Source organism: Talpa occidentalis, unplaced genomic scaffold (assembly GCF_014898055.3).
Source record: "Talpa occidentalis isolate TD23 unplaced genomic scaffold, MPIMG_talOcc4v2.1 talOcc4.4, whole genome shotgun sequence".
Classification (NCBI taxonomy): domain Eukaryota; kingdom Metazoa; phylum Chordata; class Mammalia; order Eulipotyphla; family Talpidae; genus Talpa; species Talpa occidentalis.
Genome location: NW_023604295.1, coordinates 17,231,432 through 17,255,839, shown reverse-complemented (window position 1 = coordinate 17,255,839; position 24,408 = coordinate 17,231,432). Strand labels below are relative to the sequence as shown.

At 38.6% G+C, this 24,408-nt stretch overlaps 1 protein-coding gene across 1 annotated transcript in view; it reads left to right on the top strand.

Annotated features, from left to right (window-relative positions):
• The window catches only part of CXADR (CXADR Ig-like cell adhesion molecule), a 41,473-nt gene extending 20,211 nt beyond the window's left edge, over positions 1 to 21,262 (top strand). Inside the window, exons 2-7 of the mRNA XM_037525078.2 lie at positions 2,587 to 2,753; positions 6,220 to 6,424; positions 12,700 to 12,855; positions 14,010 to 14,132; positions 15,434 to 15,572; positions 17,111 to 21,262. Coding sequence (XP_037380975.1) covers positions 2,587 to 2,753; positions 6,220 to 6,424; positions 12,700 to 12,855; positions 14,010 to 14,132; positions 15,434 to 15,572; positions 17,111 to 17,375 — 1,055 coding nt within the window. The 3' untranslated portion in view covers positions 17,376 to 21,262. The remainder of the gene's footprint in view (positions 1 to 2,586; positions 2,754 to 6,219; positions 6,425 to 12,699; positions 12,856 to 14,009; positions 14,133 to 15,433; positions 15,573 to 17,110) is intronic.
• The last annotated feature ends 3,146 nt before the right edge of the window (positions 21,263 to 24,408 follow it).

Sequence of the window (24,408 nt, the reverse complement as noted above, 5' to 3'; positions counted from 1 at the left end):
TAAACCACTTATCAAACAAGGAAGAGTGATATTCTGAGTAAGGATTTGAGCTTGAACACATTTAGGTGTCTTGATGTCCTTTAGCTTTTTCATATGATTTTTATAAAAATAAAATCTCCAGAAGCAGAGTAACCAGGGAGTTTTAATGGTTTCTTACAGCAATTTTCATTCTTATTTATGTTCTTCCTATATATCTTTTCTCATTTTGGAGTATATTTACTGTAAGTTCTTTTTTGTTTGTTTGTTTGTTTGTTTTTATGATTTATTCATTTATACAAGAACCCGGGTACAGGCCAGATGCACGGGAGGGTGAGAGGATTCAACAGAGACAGAGCGGGGAACAGAACAGGCAGACTGACGAAACACACTGCTGAGGGGAGCAGCGGTGAGACAGGGTGAGACAGGGGAGGTCTGCTGTGCCATGTGGGATTCTTGCCAGCTGGCCGGGATTAAACCCGCGCTGCAGAGGCTGCAAGCAGCTTCACAGTGCTCAAGGGACTCAAGGGAGTCCCCTTACTATAAGTTCTAATCTTCTCACATAAAGTGTCAGCAACAAGGCAGGTTAAATGCAGGCAACAAATTCTAGTAGCTATAGAAAGGTGATCTTCAAGAGCAGGAACTTTTCTTGGCTATTTGAGATTAATGCTCTTTTTTTAGCTTCTTTAAAATTGATCAAATTATAATTCTGCCACCATTTCTTTATTCTACTAACATACAAAGGCAGGAGATGGAGATACAATTTTGTGCAACTAATGAAGCTAATGATTTAATGATAAATGAGGATATGCATTTTAAAAATACAATATGTATGGAAAGAATAAGCTCATTGACATCTAGAAGATGTGACAAAATCATTGAGCCTACCTTAGTCAACTTCACAATAATGTTTATTAGAGAAAAAAGAAAATCAAAATAGTATATGCTGTGTCAAAAGGGTGATGTGATAGCAAGAAAATAAGTACTGTGCCCATTGATAGAAAGAGAAAAGGAAAAACCGTATAGCTAGAGAAGTAGAAGAATGCCTTACTAAATAAGCCAATAAAAGCGGATTTTATTAGAAATGATTAAAAAGTATTCAGAGAGTTAAATTAATTCAGGAGAACCATTTGACATTATACACGTAAATAAATGTCAAATAATTTTGAAAGAGGAATGTGGACATGAATGGAGATGAGCAGTTTGGATGGTGTAGCATCACCCTGGCTGTGTATCATGTGAAACCAAACTTTAGAGGCTTTAAAAGAAAACTCGTGTAGTGCATGTATCTAGGTTGCCAATTTAAATAGGCTGAGGCGAGACGTTCTAGTCTCACCTTTTTTTTTTTTTTTAAGATTTATTTATTTATTTATGCGTACAAGAGCTGGGGTATAGGCCAGAGATACAGGTTGGGGGTGGTGAGAGGACTCACCCAAGACAGAGTGGGGAACAGAACAGACAGACTTGACTGAAATACACTGCTGAGGGGAGCAGCGGGCGAGGAAGGAGAGACATGATTCGCCATGTGGGTTGCTGCCTGGCCAGCCAGGAATTGAACTCGTGCTGCAGAGGCTGCAGATTTGCTTCATAGTGCAGTGCTTAACACCTTGCACCACCAGGGAGGCCCCTAGGCTCTCTCTTGGGGCTGCAGATAGTGGGTCTGGGCTGGGGCTGTGAGTTCCCAGCTGACTTGTGTTGGCAGTCACAGCCGTTGGTCAGACACCTCACTTCTCTCCTGGGTGGTGTGTTCATGTGGTTGCAGGGGGTATGAATCTGCAAGGGCAAGAGGGAGCAGCAGGGTTTGTTGAGGCCCCGTCTTAGTGCTTGCACAGGAGTGCTCATGCTATTGGTTAAAGTGAGGCCAGTCTCTGATTCAAGGGAGGAGCCACAAAGAGTCTTACCCAGTTTTAATCTGCTATTTGAGGTGTGCACCTAAATATTGATAAACATGCATGATGTGCCTGAAAATAATGTTCTGCAATGTAACCTGGCCTTTCTTGCTTTTTTAAAAAAAATTTTTCATTTTATATTGACATTTTATTTCATTAATGTTAACATTATATTAATATTTTATATTAACATTTTATTACATCTAGTAGTTGATATATACTAAGCTTCTTTTAGGTCTGAAAGGATCTTTTAATTTTTCATTTTGGTTCTTCTGTTGTAATTTATTATTTGAAAAAAGGCATCAGAATATGGTGAATTAGAACTCAGATATATGTACTAAGATTTTGCTCTGGTGGGTTTGTTTTTAGGGTGTGGGAAGGGGGTGTGGGGCAGTTTCCATGTACCAAGACAGTGCCAACATAGGGTCTCTTCCAGGTCATCATATGGTCCTGAAAGAAGCTAATACTGTATAGAAAGTTGGGAAGTTCACAGAGCTCTTAAAGGAAATTGTGTTGGACAGATGTTAGGGTAGATGTTAATATATTGTCATTCCATTTTTAAAAAGACAAACTACAAGCTGGGCACAGCTGAGCTTGAATTCCATCACTCTGGTCCCAAATGTCCACCTGTTTCCACCTCATCCTGTGCCCCTCCTGAATGGCTGGGTGTGCTGAGCTTGCTCCTGACTGATGCATTGTCCATGTATGTTTCTTTCTCTAGATTTCACCAGAAGTTTGCGTGTTACTACTCCCGAGCAGACGATTGAGAAGGCCAAAGGGGAAACTGCACATCTACCGTGTAAATTTACCCTTGGTTCTGAAGACCATGGACCACTAGACATTGAGTGGCTGCTGTCACCAGCTGATAATCAGCAGGTGGATCAGGTGGTAAGTGTGATAAATGCTTGCTCACTCAGTATGTTTCCCCGCACGTGCTTATCACTCAGTGGGTTGGCCTGGGGAGTCAGAAAGAAAATCTCAGATTTCTCTGTTTAAAGTTTGGGTGAGGAATGCAGCCCCTCTGGTGAAAATGAGGACCGGTCCAATGAGAAAACTAGTAACTGAATTGGGGTTTTAGCACAAAAAAAAGTCACTGGAATTCATAGAGAGACTTCCAAGAAAAAGGTGAACTTTTTGAATATTCAGAAAATCACTATATGGAAGTGTATCTGAGATGAGGCAATAGAAGAGTGTAGAGATGGAGCAGACTGATAGTGTGGCAGGGGTGGTGTGCAGAGTCGTGGGGTGGCCAAAAGGCTGGACTTCAAATTGAATCTGAGTTAGAATTGAATCTGTTAATTTTGCACAAGTGCTCTGTTACCATCGAGTATAGCACGGTGCCTGTAATGTGGGTATGTATTGTTAGTCTGTTTTCTGTATTTCTTTAAGTTAAATAGCCTGTATAATTTCATTAAAAGCAAAACAAAGTATAGTAAAAAAATTTCATAAAATATTTTATATTAAATTTAAAATACTAATTATCAAAATGTTGAAGAGTTTTTTCAAATTAAGAAGTAACAAGAGGCTAATATAGAAAGCTTGGTAAGACAAAAGTAGCACAAAGGAGGAACATAATAATAATCTCTTCTTTACATACATGTATCATAATCTCTTCAATAATCTCTTCTTTACATACATGTATCATTGTCTACCTTTTAATGGTACCAAAATATTTCACTTAATATAGAATTTTCATGTTAGTTTTGTTTGACACATATAATTTGAAAGAAATCAATACTAATATATTAGACCAGGGTGAGAAAAACAAGTTAAAATATTAGAGAAATATGGTAATATATTGGAAGAGAAATTTTATTTTTACTTATAGTGCATAGAAGGGGTTACTGATGTATTTAGTGGGAGAATTGGTACAATTGGGTAGTTTACTATTTTTGGCAAATCAGGGCAGTTTGCTTTGTGATGTATTTTTAAATGAAAGGTTCTTTCCCTTTCCCTGGGGACATCCCCTCCCAGAACATAGCAGGCCTCTGTCCTGATTCTACTGTGGGACCTCCCTTTACTAAGCCCTTCTGCCTCCTTAAGCAGAAATACATTGAACACTCACGGTGCATACTCACTCCAGATACCCCATCCTTATCTGCCTTGTGCCATTACCCACCCATTCTGTGTCTATGGTAGTGCCAACCCCCCAAAACCAGGTTTCTCTCTGAGGTCCTGCATATTCTGCACACCTTTGCCAGGGCAGTGCCGATCCTCTCGAGAATTGAGGACTCGGCTCCATGGTTAAGATGAATGAATGGAGAGCACAGGTTGTAAATTTTTCTGGCTTAAGTCTCAGGTATGAAGCCCGGTTTCACTGATCCTTCCCCCACCCTATACCCCAACACCTATTATCCTTTGTACTCTGCTGCAGTGCGTCCCAGTTTTTTTAGGAGCTTGTTTCCTTATGTGTAAATAGGACCAAATATACCTACCTTATCATTGTGATGAATATTGCAATATTATATGCTTAGTATTCTGTAAGCTTAAAGTCATATAGAAATGTTAGGAAAGTCAGTATATTGTGCCTAGTCAAAATGGTTTGTATCTCAGCTGTGTGACATTGCAAGGTTCAATCTGTGAGAGCTACTACTTTTCTCAGTCCAAAGGCTAGCGTAAGTAATGCCCACCATCCTTGCAACATTTTGAAGAGGAATCAGAATTGCCTGGTAAATATTTTAGTTCTCTGTTTCTTGATTACTGTTTATAACATGGTTTTCATGGGAAAATACTAAGTTTACAAAATAACTCATGGTAGGGAAATATTTTTTTGTCAGGCCCACTTAATTTTTTTGTTTTATTTTTTGCATAAAAGAACTGGGGTGCAGGCCGGTGCTGTGGGGGGCGGGGATGAGAGGAATCACCATAGACCGAGTGGGGAGCAGAACAGATGGTTCTACTGAAATACACTGCTGAGGGGAGCAGCGAGTGAGACAGGAGAGGTCTGCTGTGCCAAATGGGTTAGCTCCCTGGCCAGGAATTGAACTCTGATAGCTTCATAGTGCTGTGCTTAGCCCCCTGTACCATCAGGGAGGCCCCTTCAGTTGCTGCTTTTATTTACTTAACAAAATGGTATTGAATGTGTCCTAGATGCAGACACTTCATATAAAAATAAAAGATATTAGCGGATCAGGAATGGGATTGACATGGTAGGGGAGGTTATCCTACAGAACAGAAACCAAGCTTTGTCCTTAAGAAAATCCCTGCAGGGCCTCCCTGGTGGCGCAAGGGTTAAGATGCAGCCTATGAAGCTGTCCACAGCCTGTGCTGCATGAGTTCGGTTCCCGGTCAGCCAGGGAGATACCCACATGGCGCAGCAGACCTCTCCTGTCTCGCCTGCTGCTCCCCTCAGCAGTGTATTTCAGTCACTCCGCCTGTTCTGTTCCCCACTCTGTCTCTGGTGAATCCTCTCACCCTCCATGCCTCTGGCCTGTACCCCAGCTCTTGTATGCGAAATAAATAAATCTTTAAAAAAAAAAAAAAGAAAATTCCTGCAGACACACTAATTCTGATTGTAATGTCAATAATTGACATTTCAGATAAAATTAATTGCATGGTGTAGACTACAGATGTGTTTTCTAGTGTTTATTTGATTTGGCACTGCTTTCTTTGGTCTCAAATGACCAGAATGGAAAATTTCATTAGCCTAATGTAAAAAATTATAAAGTGTGTTAAAATTAATTTTAGTGATAGAGATGACTATTATGATTCTCTTCCAAGTTCAAGTTTAACTCAGGATTTAATGTTCCATCTAAGTCTTGCCTTTATTTCTTTCATTAAACCTGTGATGGTGACTCAGAAGTCTCCATGAAATTTGGAATGGGTATTTGCTCTTAGGCAAAGGAGATTAATTGAGAGGTCTTACTCACCCGGCACACTTTTCTTAAGAAGTTTACTTCATGATTTTTATGTCTTAAAGTCTAGAACCCTCATGTATTTTCAACTTAGTATTAAGATTAAAAAATACCTTTTTTGTTGGATTCCACAGTGAAACGATCACAAACCTTATTGAAGAATGGGGTTGTGGTATGTACCTGATTGTATACAAGTGTATGCTCTACTGCAGCTTCTGAGACATATGAGAATTAGGGCACAGAGGAATTAACAAATCTGTTCTTGCTCAGTTTCCACAAATATAGTTCTGTTTGCCGTCCATTTCCCAATTTAAAATGAGAACGTGTGATGATTCTTAAGTGTCATGTTGAGATCTTTACTTTTTTTTATTCTATGTTTTGATTAATTATAGGTTTTGTCATAATACTATGTTCTTACTTTTTTTAAAATGCCACAATACCATAATGTTTACTTTAATGAGAGGGTTTGTTTTTTCCTTCTTGATTTGGTTTTCTTCTAGATTATTTTATATTCTGGAGACAAAATTTATGAGGACTACTATAAAGATCTAAAAGGACGAGTACATTTTACAAGCAGTGATCTCAAATCTGGTGATGCATCAATAAATGTAACAAATCTACAGTTGTCAGATATCGGCACCTATCAGTGCAAAGTGAAAAAAGCTCCTGGTGTTGAAAGTAAGAAGATTCAGCTCACAGTTCTTGGTAAGGTGTTTGTATTCATGTTGCTTTTTTGAGAGGGTGAGTGGTCACAGTACTGTGGAACCATTTATGTAACACAAAGCGTAATTTCTTGGAGTAATTTAAATATTTGAAGTGATTCTACAGTCCTCAGTATAAAATACAAACCTAGCACACTTTTTTTTTTTAATTTTATGTATTTTTTACATTATTTTTCATTTTTGTACAATATATGCATAGCACACTTTTTTGGAGAGAGAAAATAAGAAGTGACCAGTTTGTTCGTGAAATTTCTAAGACTTTTTGACAGTAGATGGAGTTTTGTGATAATGGGAGAAAAACCTTAAGCCAGGAGGTAGGAATCCAGGTTTCTTTTAATGTGTTATCCTTGCCTTTTCCCTGAGAATTTCTTCATCGTCCTGGGTCTCAGTCTAGCTTTTTGAAACATTCAAAGAAATTTAATTATCATTTAATCTGTCTGTTTGCAGTCATTTCAAAATTGTGTATTATGGATGCTCTAAGCATGTTCAAACTACATTGCCTAAAGAATGAGATTTTATGGGTTGAGATATGGCTAAGGGCATTAGACATCAGCCAGCCATTTCACTGTTTTTCACTTATGGTTAAGGGGCTTAAGTGATGGTTACTCAGTTACCTTGTACTAGCTTTGATTGCTGAGGAAATTGGTGTAAACTGCTGTGTAAACTATAAAAAAGACTGCAGGGTTTTTATCCTTAGATTCTGTGGTTGTGCATAGGCTCTCAAATCCTTCAAATTGAGAAACTCTGAAGGGTGATTGTTCATAAATAAATATACTTGTAAAATATTACTGTGGTGGAATTCAGAGAAGTGCAATTGCTCTAATGTAGAAGCAAAAAACAGTCTGCCTGTGCTGTGTAAACTCCATTTCGTGATCTAAGGTCTTCTGTTTGGGGGCACATAGGAAAGACTACAATTGTCTAGTGTATTCCTGGAAATATAATCGAAGCCAGTTTCCCCAACACCAACTTCTACCTCATTCCTTGTATTTTAAAGAACTGATTAGGGGGAGGGTAGAGAAGTAGAAAAGTGAGTTGGGTTCCAGATTTTCAACTTAGCACATCACTTTTTTCCTGTGGACTGTAGCAGAGCAGATAAGAGATTAGGAACAAGAATGCAGATTTTTGTGCCTCCCAGTGGTAACTTCAGAGATTTGATAAGGTAATTTTATTACCTTGGTCCTAGTAAAAGATGTCTTTCTCTAAAAGTACTTGGTCAGAATGTTCCTATGATATGAAAGCAAATGAAGCTCAACAAGGAACCAGAAAAAGGAATGTGGTAACGGTGGGAATTCTAGCTTTCTGTGTCTATATTGAATAAACATGGAGATAGCTTATCATGTGTAAGCAGGTAAAAGTTTAGTAACTTCTTGGAACTCTTATCCCAGACCCAGTCATACCTGGCATTGTAACATAACTTCACTGCATCGTTCAACACTGCTGAGCTGGAAGCAGTAGGTTAAGATACATATGGAATTTTAACTATTTCATGATGTGCCAACTACATTATATTTGTTTCTCAGCATTATTTATTGTGAAATCTTTGGAGCATGTAGACTAGGAGGAAAATACTTGGCGTGAATTCCCAGATGTAGACAAACACAATTTGTATGTGTGAAAATGAGTGGGGGTGGGTGGATAGGAGGCTGATTCAGGTTCTAGATTGAATTTGTAGGTTTTGACTGAAGGGATCAGTGCAGCGCAAGGCAGCACATAATCCAGAACTGGGCTTAAGTTATTAAACTTTTAGCTGCGCTGGACAGTAGTGACTGACACATAGTGTGACTGAGTTCACTCCTGGCCACAGCCATTACTGCCAGGGCAGGAGGAGTGGCCCTTTTATATTAAACCCCACAAGCCCAATATCTAGCTCCTCTGGATGGATAAATGAGAAGCCCCAAAATAGTACAGTGACTCCTCTTAGCTCTTGGGGGGATCATCACGACCAAACAAGCTCTGAATTCAAACAAAGAAGGGGGATGGGGGGCGGGTAAGAGGGAAAAGGGAAGAGTGGTTGTAGAAGGGAGAAGTAGGGTGACTCATAATCTGATCTGGGAAAGTTCTCTCAGAGCCATAGGGTTTTTTGTGATTCTCTTCCATGTTTGTAGATGAGTCATGACCACTAATGAGAAAAACCACCAGAATTTTCCCTTAAAAGTGAGAGTTGAAGGAAATTTATCTGTTGGCTTTGCCTGAATGTTCTGCTTGGATTATCTGAGGAAAGATGAAAGTGCCCTCTAGGGACCAGACCGAAAGTGGCCCAGTGGAGCTCTTGCTGGGTTCATGATAGAGACTGTCTCAAACTTTGATTTGTCTCTGGGAAATCTGGAGGAGATGCCATCATGGTGGCCACCGTGGTGAGAGGTCATTCATTGTGCTGTGTGGAAATGAACCAGAATGACACATGTTTGCCTGGGTGTGAAGGGTACATGTTGCTGGAGGCTGCAGCCTTGCCACCAGCCTGTGCACTCTTTCAAATAACCCAAAAGTGCATGTGGATGCAGTTCAGTGAAGAAGCCAAAAAGGGGGGTGATAACACAGACAGTCGTTATCTGGAGTGTTAATGTGGTGGCCGGATATCACTAACACTTCCCCCCAGAACTCTGAAAAGGCCTATTTTTCAGACCTTTCATTATAAACACACTGGTTGTTTTGAACAGTGGGGCATGCTCATGAAGTTACTTGGGTGAATCTAGTACAGGCTACCCACCCACCAGAGAGAGCTCTGTAGTTACAGCATGTATGGTGGCTTAGCCATCATTGGCCCTTCCAGACCTGAGAGATTTATAAGCCATTGGCACAGGTGGGGTATTTTTCTTTGAATAATTTTAGTAGTTATCAAAAAGTTACAGTAATACCAGAGAGTTCCTGAATATGCCCACCATCTAATTTCTCCTAATGTTAACATTTTACAAATTTATAGTATGTTTACCAACACCAAGACATTAATGTTGGGACAGTACTACTAACTAAATTCAGACCATAATAGAATTGCAGTTTTCAACTAGTTTTTTTGGTGCAAGGGTCAGGTTGCATTTATATCTTCTTAGTCTCCTCCAGGCATGTCAAAGGTATATGATCACCTATTTTTTTTCTGGTGGGTTTCTCTACTATAAAATTACCGTTTTCTCCTCTAATTAAAAAAATTGGGGGGCAAGACACTTTGAGTATGCAAATATCATGTTTCTCCTCAAACTTTTACACACAGATTTTTAGCAGCTGTGCATAGATTTTGCCCAAGTCAAGATCTTTTGAGCCAAGCAGAAATATCACTCCTGGATGAATGATGTAATTACATATTATCTTGTCCTGTATAGGGGAATAGAAAGTAGGCTCAGGACACCAGCATGAAGAAACAATGGTGCAATTACATGTGGAGCACAGCATTATTATATTGATGGGGTACTGACCAAGTACAAGTTGACAGTGATGTACCTGAACCTGAGATAACAACCAGGTGTTCTGGAACCCCCGGACCAAAGAAACAGGGGACAAGACTTAACCTGTATACCCTGTTTGGTGTTACCATTCTTTTGATCCAGCAAGAGTGCTGTGGATTAGGAGTTAATTGTCTGTTGTGTGAGGTTGGGGTTTGGCATGCAACAGATTTGTATTTTCTCCTCTCAGTGGGAAGCAGGAAGGCTACTCCAAAATAATACTCAGAAACCAGTGTTGGTGAAGTGTTGTTCTGTTGTGGATGGGATGTGCTGACATCTCAGACTCATTTGGGCTCTCCCTTTCCTGAGCAGCAGCTTTGAGTAACTGCCCATTATTGGTTATATTTGCTGTTTGGTAAAGGGATATTTTCAGCAAAAAAGATGACGGTAGTTAGGGTTAGTGTACTTTGTTACCAGTGACTGTTTGTACCAAGCATTGCTTTTATATCATGCTGCTAGTTTATGTACTAAAGGATTTATTGGTAGTTTGGAAAATGAAGAGCAAGACTCATTTCATTGAAGACATGCAGGGTAAAGTGATTTACAAACTTATTTAAAAGTCCAAATGATATCATCGCTAAGACAACTGATCAACCCAGGAAAAAAGGAACAGATTTGCTTAGGAAAATCAACAATGCAGTTAAGTGCATCTGTTGAGTCCTTATTAAAAAGTACAAGTAGCACAGATGAGGGGGTGAAATGTAATCAAAATTGTGAATTATCAAGAAATGTTTGAAGAAATGAAGTCATGATTGACATCTTTAAAGATGCCCCCCTGAATATGACAGATCTTGTTGGCCAACTTCAGAAAACAGTCAAAATAGTTTGACAGCTTCTTATAGAGTTATACATTAACCATATTTACCCAGCAATTAACACTAAAGGATAGAAAAACATCCCAATATTTACTGGAGTGTTCAAGCAGTGCTGTTCATAGTGCAGAACTAAAGCCCATACATGTTTGTTTATAGCAGAGCAAGTATCACAAGCCCATCTGGGACTGAAATATTGAAAACCAGCTCAGACAAAAAGAAAAGAAGGTCTGCCATTTATCAGGCTGCTTTTATTCAGGACTGAAGCAGATGAAACTTGACACAGTTTATAAGGAAACACATCCTCCCAAGGCGGTGGAGCAGCAGTAAACGGACTGCTGCTGTCTCCTCAGAGCTCTCCAGGCGGACTGGGTCTACCCCCTCCCTTTACTGGCATACTCAGTGCTATATGGCTCATCTCTATTTTATCTGCACTTCTGATCCTTTCTCAAGACCCAGCATCTGATTTAGAATTGATCTCTTCACTCTCCTCTGAAGCCTTCAGAATCCTCTCCTCGCTCTTGTCCACTGGCCTTCTGTAGGGGTCATCGTGCTGTCCTCATTGATCAATCTGTCATTGATAGACTATATACCCACTCCTGGTTGATGTAACTATTCTTTAAGAGTAGCCAAAAATAGAATTCATTTGTAGGTGAACAGATGAGCAACTTTATGTCATAGTCCCTAGAATACAACTCGGCAATAAAAAAAGAGTTAACTACTGATGTGCTCAACATGGATCAATCTCTGAAGCCTTACCAGGAACAGAAGACAAAAGTGCAGATTGTATTCTGTTTATAGAAAAGCAGAACTGATCTGTCATGATAGAAATCACTTCAGTGGCTGCCTGGGGCCAGGGTTGTCACGTGAGACTTCAGCAACCAACAGGAGGGAAGGTGCTTGGGAGAGGACTGGAATGTGTATCCACATCATCTTTTCTGTAGTATGTCCGTATCCATATATACACACCCTTGTTAAAAGTTATCAACTCATGCAATTAAGATTTGTTAATTTTATTTTTTGTGTATTATGCTCCTAATAGAGCTCAGCAGGGCTGAGTATGACATGCTAAGGTATTAATCCAGTGTTGGGTGAGTTGTCATTAACAGTGTTAGCAGCTGCTTTAAACAGTTACACCAGAGACAGATGGACTGTAACGTCAGTTTTTTTTTTTTTTTTTAAAGATTTATTTTTAATTATGCATACAAGAACTGGGGTATAGGCCAGAGGTGCTGGGGGTGGGGGGCGGTAAGAGGATTCACCAGAGACAGAGTGGGGAGCAGAACAGGCAGATCTGTTGAAATACACTGCTGAGGGGAGCAGCGGGTGAGACAGGAGAGGTCTGCTGCCCCATGTGCATCAGCTCCCTGGCTGGGGATCGAACTCATGCCACAGTGGTTGGGAAAAGTTTGATAGCATTGAGACTTTAACCCCTGCACTACCAGGGAGTTCCCTCAGAGTTACTTTTTTTATAACAATGTTCTCTGGATATTTTTGGGTTAATGTAAATGTAGAATGTTCCTTGGTCCTGGCTGCACTAAGCAAATTGTCCCTGTTATCAGCATTATTATTATAAACCCCCTGATTGGCGGGGTAACGGCGCCCAGAGGGATGTGACATGGCACATACTCCTAGCGGGCTGCAGGTCAAGCACCGAGTGGGAGAATAGGTAAGGAATGGAGGGGGGACTCTTCCTTGAGTCTGAAATGGCCCAACCTGCATCATCCTTGCTTTTCTCAGATGTACCCCATGGAATGGAGGGGTACAAGCCTCGCCGCAGATGCTGCCCAGCTTCCTTATGCAGTGGCTGCTTGCCTGAGCTCATCCTTGCTTGTTTTGTGTTGGATAAAGCCAAGTAAACTGGCGTTGACTAGTTTCTTGGTCTCGTCCACTCTGGACCCAGAACCACCTGATAATGACTCAGTGGTTGTGTAGCATGCTATGTGTTTAAGTCATTGTTATAAACAGAAATCTTATTCTTTCGCATAAAATTGTTTATTTTCTTTGTTCAGTTAAGCCTTCAGGTACAAGGTGTTACGTTGATGGATTAGAAGAAATTGGAAATGACTTCAAACTAAAATGCGAACCAAAAGAAGGCTCACTCCCATTACGATATGAATGGCAAAGGGTCTCTGAGTCCCAGAAACTGCCCACCTCGTGGTTAGCAGGTACTGCCAATTCTGCTGATTGAGTAGGACTAAATCTAGTAGGGTCTGTGTGATTATATTTAATTTCCAAATACCTTTACTTTTCTTTACAGAACAGTTAGGATTCCATGGGAATTCCTTATTGTTTTGTAACGACTTAGTGTCACATAGTATAAGTGAAGACATATTTTAAAAATGATTTAGCTGTTTAAGATACTTTAATTAGCTTCTTTGATATGTATTTTTAGTTGATGGATGTACTAATAGAAAATGTTCATGATTGTAAATTAGATAACAAGAGTTGGATCTTGAACATTTTAAGTGGGTTTGTGTTGAAGATGTGATCATTTACCTATGATATGTCTGTAAAAAGAAAATATGTGAAGCTAAATAGGAAGCTACACATTGGTTAAATCTGATCTTTTACCATTTGTTGCAGGTGACCTGTTATTCAGACTTCTTGTCACGCTCCACCCTCCCCAGATTGGTCTTAGTAGGATTTCTCCCTGCCTCCCTTTCTCTTTTCAAGCTAAAGGCCAATCTGTATGATTCTTTGTATGTTTTTGGTCTCCCGCCGCCCCCAACCTGGAGGAGTCTGCTGCACCAAAAAAACCTTTGTGGCATAGGGTTTTCTTTTTCTTTTTTTTCATTATTATCAATGTGACTGCTTCAGGTGAGGCTCGCTGTGCCTGGCTATGGACCATGGTTATGCTTTGCCTTGATGCACATGAACAGGAAGCACAGCCGTGTGCAATCTGGAGACATGCATGTGGCTCCTGGCAGTTTGTTTTGCGCCCAACCTCAGTGTGTCTTGGCTTTTACCTGTATTGTCACTCTCAGTAGGGTTTACCTTTTTTTTTTTTAAAGATTTATTTATTTATGCAAGAACTGGGGTACAGGCCAGATGTGCGGGGATGAGAGGATTCACCAGAGACAGAGCGGGGAACAGAACAGGCAGATGGACCAAAGACACTGCTGAGGGGAGCAGCGGGCGAGGCAGGAGAGGTCTGCCTCACTATGTGGGTTTTCTCCCTGGCCGGCCAGGAATCGAACCGGCACTGCAGAGGCTGCAAACAGCTTCACAGTGCTGCGCTCAATCCTCTGCGCCACCAGGGAGGTCCTCAGTAGGGTTTACCTTTACTGAACACTCAGCAATGGGTCTTTTTTCCCCACAGAAATGAATTCACCAATTATATCTGTAAAAAATGCCAGTACTGAGTACTCTGGAGTATATAGCTGTACAGTCAAAAACAGAGTGGGCTCTGATCAGTGCACGCTCCGCCTGAATGTTGTTCCCCGTGAGTATCTTCTTTTCACTGTTTGTGAGAATGTTCGTGTCCTTCATCTTCATTCACCCTCGTTTGGTTCAGTCTGTCAGTGTGTATCGAGGGCACGGTGATCTAACTGAGCAGAGCATGTTGTGGCTTGGTATGCAGCTTTTTTAAGTCATAAAAAGGAAAAAAATAATTATATTTTGTTAAAAAATTCTGTTTTTGTAGCATCATTAAGAAAGTAAGCATTGTCAAATCAACTTTTACTATATTTAGCTATTTAGAACATTCTTATATGCCAATCAAGAGAGCTATGAATATTAAAACCTTTTAGTTTAATTTTATCACGTTCATGTTTGAAATATTGGCACAACTCAAAGATAATGGCAGTTTTGGTTTCAGACCATACCAATAAAGTAGATATCACCATGAAGAGAGTCACAAGAACATTTTGACTTGACAGTCCACATAAAAGTTATGTTTCTGCTATATGGTAGTATAGTGTGCAGTATAGCATTGTAAAGGCAGGAAGGTCACGGAGCAGGATCTCTATGACCCGAGCAGACGGGTGAAGGAAGAGTGAGTCCTGGAGCCCTCGGTGGCTTTTGCAGGCTTTTATTGGGATTTACCAGGCACACGGCAGATTAGGGGTGCTGTGGGGCCAGGAAGCTGGTAGGCCTCCTAGCCCCCAGCAAGTCTTCACTATCTGAGCTCTCCGGCTTTCTCTTGTGTTCTCTCTGCTTCTCTGCTCTTCTCGTGGTTCCGCTTCTGCTGGCGTCCCCATGACGCTACCCTGATAAGCCCAGTCTCTCAGCCCAGGTGTACCCCACTTACGCATGCCCTCACCCTACTCCAGGTGCCCGCCATCAGGCATGCATTCAGGACCGCAGGGATCCATCATCTCTCCTAATGGCGGGAGGGCTGAAAAGCCTGACACTTTTTTTTAACCTTACCCTACAAGTATTATGTCTAAAATAGCAATGTAAATATTTCATTTAAAGACACTTTATGTTACAAATGCTGCACATGCTGTTGTAACGGGTGTTTGTAGACTTGTTGACACAAGGTTCCCTCAAAACCTTCAATTTGTTTAAAAACCATGTGGTACCTGAGATTCACAATAAAGCATAGTGGAATAAAATAATGTATGCCTGTAGATTGTGTAGTTTAGAAAAAAAAAATTTTAATTTTTTTTAAAATTAAAAAGATCAAAAAGAAAAAGCTAATTAATTTGCTTGTCAACATTAATGTATTAAATGCAATTGACTTAAAGTATATCCTTTCAATATGACTGAATATAGACTTACTTTATTAACGTCTTCTTTTAGCTTCAAATAGAGCTGGAACAATTGCAGGAGCAGTTATAGGAACTTTACTTGCTCTAGTGCTCATTGGTCTAATCGTCTTTTGTTGTCGTAAAAAGCGCAGAGAAGAAAAATATGAAAAGGAAGTTCATCATGATATCAGGTAATTAAGTGACACAAGAGTTGATTGATGTTTATTACGTCTATTATATTTCGAAGGTACTAATTTCCATATCCATCTGAAACATCTTCCCTTATGAAAATTGGGTAAGAGAGTTCTTCCCTTCTACATACACATTTGATTGCTTCTGCTTTCAGTCGCAGTCAGTTTCAGTTTGCAGTCTCCACCCCACCCCACATACCCATACTTGTCTGCTTATTGGATCCTATTTTAAGAAACACTACAAAATGCTTATCTCAAACTAGTTTAGTCTGTCTTCTCCAAATAAAATACAGGTATGAGGTTTTTAAAAACATGTTGAGGGTTGTGTTTTTTTTTTTCTTTTGGTCGGGGGGTGCAGGTTTCTCTTTGTTAAAAAAAAAAAAAAAAAAAACCTGACTCTATCAAGTGATATAGGTAGTTTATAGCACTTTTGATGATGTGATTTTTATGTATTTGCATCTTTCTAGTTGTGAGAAAAACTGACATATATCACTACATAAGTTTAAGGTTTACAAGCATAATGATTTGATTAACGTGTGTGAAAATGATTACAATAGGTTCAGCTAACATCCACCTTAATTTTTATTTTTAAGAAGTATTCTAAACTTGTAAATCTTAATTAGCAGAGCACATAGAATTACAGAACCTTTAAAAATAACAACAAATTAAATAATACCCAGGAAATTGACATTGTGCACATGGGTCTGGGCCTTGTGTTTTTTTATTTTTATTTTTTTTAAAGATTTATTTATTTATTTATACAAGCACTGGGTACAGTCAGAAGCACAGGAGGGTGAGAGAATTCACCAGAGCCAGAGCTGGGAATAGAACAGGCAGACTGACAAAGTACACTGCTGAGGGGAGCAGCGGGCGGCAGGAGAGGTCTGCGTGCCATGTGGGACCCTCGCCAGGGCCCGGGGATCGAACCGGCGCTGCAGAGGCTGCGGGCAGCTTCGCAGCCCAGCGCTCAACCGCTGCATCACCAGGGGAGGCCCACTTGTGTTTTTTTTTAAATGCACCAGAGATAACTCAGGCACATATTCTTTGTCAGTGTTTGGTGTGAAATTTTTTATGCCCAAATTCCCATTTTATGCCAACTTAAATATGTATTCAGAAAAGGTATTAAGATAATTTTCATAACAAAAAGGTTTTTTGGTAGAAATATATCTGCAGTTTTTAGTGTTTGTCAGCTCTGAAGTGTTACCTGACAGAAACTAGATTATCTTGATGGGTGATACACCAGTATAGGCAAATATTTGAGCTTTGCTCCTTGTAAGACAACATTGTAGAATCATTCATGTTTTGTAAAAAAACATATTTCATTATACTCTGTAAATCATAATTGGGATACATAGTTTATAGTTCACACTGCTATATCTTAATGCATTTATATTTTTGTGGGGGACACATAAGCTTTTACATACTTATATATAAATAGAGGGTCTGTCCCTCACAACTACATGATTCATAGCTAGCATACTTGTAGTTTTTTTAGAAAATTGTTTCTTGAACTTGTTTTGGGGTCTTTGCTTTCATAGGGAAGATGTGCCTCCCCCAAAGAGCCGCACGTCCACTGCCAGAAGCTACATCGGCAGCAATCACTCATCCCTGGGATCCATGTCTCCTTCCAATATGGAAGGATATTCTAAGACTCAGTATAACCAAGTACCGAGTGAAGACTTTGAACGCGCTCCTCAGAGCCCAACTCTCCCACCTGCTAAGGTAGCTGCGCCTAATCTAAGTAGGATGGGAGCCGTGCCTGTGATGATTCCAGCACAGAGCAAGGACGGGTCTATAGTATAGAGCCTCTGCAGCTACATCTGTGCTCTCCTACTTTCATGTCTTCTCTGGAAAGAAAACCTCTGTTAAATTTCGTTACTAGTCTCAAAATACAGCAAAAAGAAAAGTTAACCACAAACTGTAAGAAATATACTTCAAAAAATTTTGTTTGGTTGTACTGAAAGAGTAAAGGCATTAAATTTCTAAAGACAAATTCACTATTGGGAAAAGATAGCCTTTAAAAGGTTGACTTTTATAGGTTTCTAAATATCAATACTTAATTAAGAATGTAGCACTTTGAATATGAAATACGAGATGAAGAAATTGGTGAACTTATGCACACCCAGTTGATACTTGAATCATCTGAAAGTGGTACTTTATAATTTCTGTCGTTATTTTTATTAGGCCTTTCTTCGTTTTTAACCCACTAGCCTCCCCACCCCAAATTGGTAAAGAAGCATTACTGGCAAAAAATGCTTGCATAAATTAATGTTTATTATTTTTGTAGCATCTTTTATAGCATTTTTATAGCAATTAGAAATTGCTAGTTTTACCTCTGAGTTCATTCATAACCTTGTCTATAAAATGATTTTTTAGATCATTCATTGGTAGACACTACAGGCACCAAGTACATAGGAAGCTCTTAACCTGCTAAAATAATTGGCATCTGTAAGATTCACTTAAAAATCACCTTCTCAGCTACAGCAGTGACACTACAGGTATGATAGCAGGGATGGATTTATCCTTGAGACTCGTGGATGTCTTCGGAACAGTGACCAGCCAGATCAAGGCTGTAGTTTTGTAGTTCCCATCTAAATACTGGCTGTCCACCTTAAGTGGTATTTTTCTAATGAAAAAAAGTTCTAACTCATTTATTGACAATTACAGATCAAAATTCCCGATTTCTTGGTTCCAAATTACATTTTTTTGCTTTCATGTTTTGGATGGTGTTGCATATTATATATTCTAGAAACACATAATCTAAAATTTACCCTCTTGAATGCAGTTCCTGGAGAATATTTTCTTCACAGATTCAGAATAATGAAATACATTTTAAGCTGTACATGTCCTCCACCAGTGCTGTGTTTCAGACTTGGGGAGGATGTACGGTTGCTATTGTATGGCCAACGTGTCTTTGTGTAGTTGCAGAAAATAAATTTGGGCTTTGAAGTTTGAGTGTTCATTTTGTGAAAGTGAATATTCTTTTTAAAAAATGAAAGGAAAAGGAGTAGAATACTCCTAACTGCCAAATGTGTTAAATATTGTTTTTGTAGAAGAAAGTGAGTTTATTGTTACTTCCCTTAAGATTGTGAGGGAGTGTGGATATAGTAGAATGAGCCAACAATTTCTTTATAGTAAATAAGGTCTGCAATAAATTATTTCACTAGCTCTAAAACCTTTTCCCTAGATTTTAGTAGGGAGTTGGTTTCTGATCATCTCTTTGGGTGCTGTGATGAGCAGTGCTGCATTATAAATCAACGTTGGCATGAGTTTATAGCTAGGCGGTGTATTGTGTACACTTTAATGGTAAATTTAAGCTGAATGTGTAATGGATTAGTGTATAGTTTTACATATTTGGAAGCATTTTAAAAATAGGTTTTTAACCTTTCATAATACTGCTTTTTATACTTGTGTTAACATTTTTCATTTGTGCCTTTTGGGTAATTTAATTTTTATTATGAATTTCTGGTGCCTATGAGCTAGCTATCACCTAAAGGGTGCTTAGAGGTGAAGGTACTGTTCCTTAGATGTATCACTGTGACACCTCTTTATCCTCATATTCTCTGTCTGACCTCCTCTTCTCTGTTCCTTCGTGGATGCAAATTAATTGACTGTTATTCACATAGATATAAAAATGTCTACATCCCCAACACTCTTGATGTGTTTCTGATTTTATAACTGTTTTTGAATGATACATATCTGTTTTATATGAGCAAAATTTGTAAGATATTACCAGAAGTAATAGCACAAATTTGAATAAAAAATTTTCGGTCCTCCCTTGTCTCAGTTTTGATGTAATGAAGATTATGTAAAGCTGGAAATATGTAAGATTTGGCGATAAGTAAATCAGAATCTCTTCAAAAATACTTATAGTTCAGGTCCATACCAACTACAACCTGAGAAGGGAGCAGGTAAAAAAATCATTCCTGTCACCTGAAGGAGACCTATTGGTGTCACTGAGTTTAGAGGACAGAATTCAATTTTAGGTAATATCTTCCAGGTATTCGCATTATAAATTTCAGTTAATCCAGAGGTCAGGTATTATTGATAACTTCCCGAATTCTCAGTGATGATTTTAGTTAAACCAGAGATCAAATATTTTTTCTACAATTACAATTGGTAATCATTGAGCTGTTCAACATATAATCATTCAAGCCAAACAACAGTAGGCAAGATGGCGCTGCATCTCGGAAGCTGCCTGATTCTACTTTACACAGACTTGGCACCATGGTTTTGAGTGAAGCAGTGTAACATGAAAAGCAATTATGTTGAAAAGAAATGCTGCTGTAGAGTTACTTAACTCTGAATTTTGAATATGTAGTTTACAGGTATTTTTTTTTTAAAGATAAGTGACAACAGGTTTGCAACAGGTGTTCTTTTTCTTATTGACAATTTTATTAATAGTCCCCTGTTAGCAGGCAAAACCAAAAACAAATAAAACCTGTTCTCGATTACACCAGCTAGTTCTTCCAAACAAATCATTCCCTTTAAATTTGGGCTATCTACCATGGGATTGTTACAACGGAAACACAGCCTGCATGTGTCTGACAGGGATGTTAATTGAAGAAACGCAGTTAGACTATGGATATGAAGAAATTCTGATTTTACTAAAAGGATTTTTAATTAAGAGATTGAGTTGTGGAAATTTGGAGCTAGTGAAGGGGCAGGTAAACATTTTGGTTAAATATAAAAATAACTGGTTGCATGAAGTTCTATATCAAATTCTGTAATGTATAGCTCTTAAAATAACTATTCTCTGATTTGTGTGTGTGTGTGTGTGCAGCATGTCAGTTTGAAGTTATGTGAACCTTTAAAGTTTTTTTTCCCTAATCTCTTCATCTCAGCAGTGTTTAGGGCTTTCAGATGCCTTATTTGTCCATATTTTATGTGATCAATGTTTTGATGCGTCACATAGAAATAGTTTATAGAAAATGTTGGCACAATTTTAACTTTTTAGTGGCTTGTGACATTATATATTATATATGTACCTACATCTTTATAATATTCCTGTGTTTAGTAGTATACATGTTCTGGGCAAGTTTTAATATTTCAAATGCCTTTGACTATTCTTGCAAAAAAGGCAACATATTCTGCAGTTGGAATTTTTAGTCATTTGCCTATTTTGACACGTTTCACAACTGAGCACAAATCTTAGTTATTAATGTTATAGATGAAGGGAAGAATGATATGATTTGTGAATTGTGGTTCTGTTTATTTTATGGATGGTAATACCAGGAATTATTCACTGTGTTTGGCTTCTTCATTAAAATCTAGTTTTACAGAATCCCCTATTTTGTGGTGAATATCTTTTGGGTTTGGTTTTGGTCATGAACACTAAAAAGTTCAGCTCAAGGAAAGAATGACTCTTGTGTTTTCTACTAGTTTATTTAATGACATAAGTGTTTAAGGGAACCACAATTCATTGATTCACTTATTCTCATCCCTAACTCAATTTTTGTGAGAAATACACTTGTGCTTCTGATATTTTGACACTTAACATATACAAGTAGAGAATGGATAGTGTCAGTTTCAAAAATGACTTTGTATTTATAGTTTCTGGATTTAGTATCCAATGGTGCAGATTTTGAAATTTGTAAAAACAAAATTTGTTTTAAAAAAACAGAAAACTTGCTCTAGTTTTGTGACCTTGTGTACTTTTGAAATAAAATCAAGAAAGCAGTTTTTTTTGCCTCATGGTGTGGCTTCATTGTGCCTTAACAAACGCAAAAACAAAAATGTCTACAATATGCTATTCCCCTTTGCTTCCCGAAATCAGTGTCCCCCCCTTTATCAAACAGAATAAAGACCGCAACAATCAGATCAGTGAAAGCATTTCAAATATATATAATTTCTTCACTACTGTGCATTCATATAACAATATATAGAGTAATTGGCATTGCAGTCCCCAAATTTCTATTACTTTGCAATTTATATAATAAACTCAGCGTTTGAAATGCGTTTAAAACATGTATTCAAACATGTATTAAATGCACACCTAGTTATGGTTCTAGGAAAATCCAGGATGGGACTGTGTAATCACCTGTAAGAAGACATTTTGAGGAATATTGTGTCATACTAGGGTTTCTCAACCACAGTTTTAACATTTTGAACTAGATGATTTTATTTTTTGTTTTGGGGGGGCCCATCCTATACATTATAGTGTGTTTATCAGCATCCTGGAGTCTACCCACTAGATGCCAGTGGCACTCACTCCCCCCAGAAGATGTGATTATCAGAAATGTCTCAATGTTGCTGAGTGGTCTCTGTGGGCAGGTAGCAAAATTGTCCTACATTGAGAACTGGGATAGACTAAGGCGAAATTTTCTACCTGGGGATTAAAAGGAGAACAATGGATGCGGAGCTGGACATTTTTAAACAACACTTATTACTATTAACTTGGGTTTTCTAGTGATTAAAATGGGGATCAAAAAATATATCACACAGTATGTCGGAGGGTTTTAAACAAATAGAGTTGATATAATATACAAATTAGTTGTATTTGTCCCTGGTAACTGGGATGCTGACAGTGATAACCAGATTTTCAGAGAATCAAGTTTATAAGAAAATATACTAAGTGATACTTTGAGTATAATTTAATGTCTTTAATTTAAACCATATTTTAATCTTGCAGCTCTAAGGCCTGGATCATATTTCTGGTTAACTAAATACCAAATAGCAAAACTGATGAAATTGAGAATTGAATATAATTTATTAAGGAAAAATAGTGTAGTTTTAAGACTCAGGCATAATCAACTGTAATTTCAAAATGCAACAAAAGCAGTAGTGAAAAGATCAGGAATCCAATTCTAGGAACAGTTTTTCTTGCTGGCATTTCTGAAGTAAAATCAAATTAATTTCTTGTTACTTAAATTTAATAACTATTGAAAAAAGTGTTGCCCCAACTTAGCTGCAGAAAGAGAACTTCTGCAGGAAAGTGAGAAAATAAATTTCAGTCTAGCTTACTTGTCCTAACAAGGTCTTGATCAGTTGACTTCTTGTCTTACTGCTATGAAATTCTAACTCAATGAGAGAATTAGAGGTGGCAGAAGATTCAGGAATTTAGGTAAAACCTCATGTCAGCCCCCATTAAAGGACTGCCTGGAAGCGGTCATGAGCTTGTCTTTCCCTAACTCACTGTCCCAGTATATGGCTTGTATTAAAAATGAAACTGACCATATGGAAAAAAAGATCTTAACCTGATGTCACAGGTCTTACGTGGTTCACTCCAATTCCCTAGGATTTATTTTCCCCACACTTCCTGGTGCACCTCTATGGGATAGCTGTACTAGATACACGCAACTTATGCAACCAGAGTCGTTTACTTGTCCAGTTGCATATTTTCTGCAAGTGTAATACGCAACTCCCTTTGAATCACTTCCTGATTTGCATGCCAGCCCCTTCATTCACAAGCTGAATTGGGTGTGTCTGGGCCCTAATATTGCCAGTAGAAAGTCTTATGTATTTGAATTGTTTAATATATTTAATATACTGTCTTCATAGCTTGGAACTGGTTTATTTACCTTTATCCCCTGTGCCTGCTCTAACTTGCATTTGCTCAGTAAATGTTAAATGAATTTTCAGAAAGGAAACTGTTGGCTCTGAGGGCATGTATGCATTCATTAAGTATGTCATATCTTCTCTAAGACAGTGGCCTGGTGTCTTCCAAAAAGACAGTGTTGAGGGGGGAAAAAAGGGTAACTGAGTGTGTGTGGTGAGAGAAAAGCACACATGACTTAAAAATTAACTTGCACAAATAAAGAATGGAGTCGCCTGACTCAATAGAAGCAACACAAAAGCAGACCAAATAAGTGGAGAAACATTTTAGAAATATCTAATAGTTGGGGCCTCCCCTGGTGGCGCAGGTGGTTGAGAGCAGCGCAGTGAAACTGTCCGCAGCCTCTGCAGCGCGAGTTCGATCCCAGCCACCTGGCGAGAATACCACATGGTGCGGCAGACCTCGCCTGTCCCGCCCGCTGCTCCCCTCAGCAGTGTGTTTCAGTCAGTCTGCCTGTTCTGTTCCCTGATCTGTCTCTGGTGACTCCTCTCACCCTCCTGCGCATCTGGCCTGTACCATTGCATTTTTTCCATCATCAACTAACCTTAGCAACCTGTGAATTGTTTAGGAAATGCTATGTTAAGAGACTGGATTCCATACTCGGCCACTATTGGTAGAATATTTGTTGTTGGATTTAACAAACTCTCAGAAATATCTAAGTATACCTTTAGTGAGATGAGAAAATCCTTGCATGCTTTTAAATGATTAGTCTTCTGAGATGACTACTTATTTACAATTAACTTCTGCTTATAGTTTTATTAGTATGCTGGGCTTGCCATAAAGTAACAAACTGGGTGGCCTACGTGGGACTTGTTTACAGTTCTGGAGATGGATGTCTGAGATCAAGCTATAGGCAGGGCAGTGAGTGTTAGAGAAAACTGGTGTAGGTGGCCATCTTGTTTCTGTCTCTTTGCCACCTTCTATTCATGCCTGTCCTAATAGATCTGTCCTTATCATTAGTACACCAGTTATTGAATTAGGACCCATGTCAATGACCTCATCTTAACTAATTGCATCTTCATTGATGACATCCGTATAAGGTCACATTTTGAGGTACTGGGTATTAGGAATGTTTCGCAATTGAAAATTGTGATACACTGTTAATATCACATCTCCTTGTCAAATGAAAAAGAAGTAGCTGATGGTGATGGATTTGTATTATGGATCTTGCTGGTAAGATGAAACATTTCAGGGAACTAGAGTTTTTAAGGAAGTTATATATATATATATATATATATATATATATTTTTTTTTTTTTTTTTTTTTTTGTGGGACCCTCGC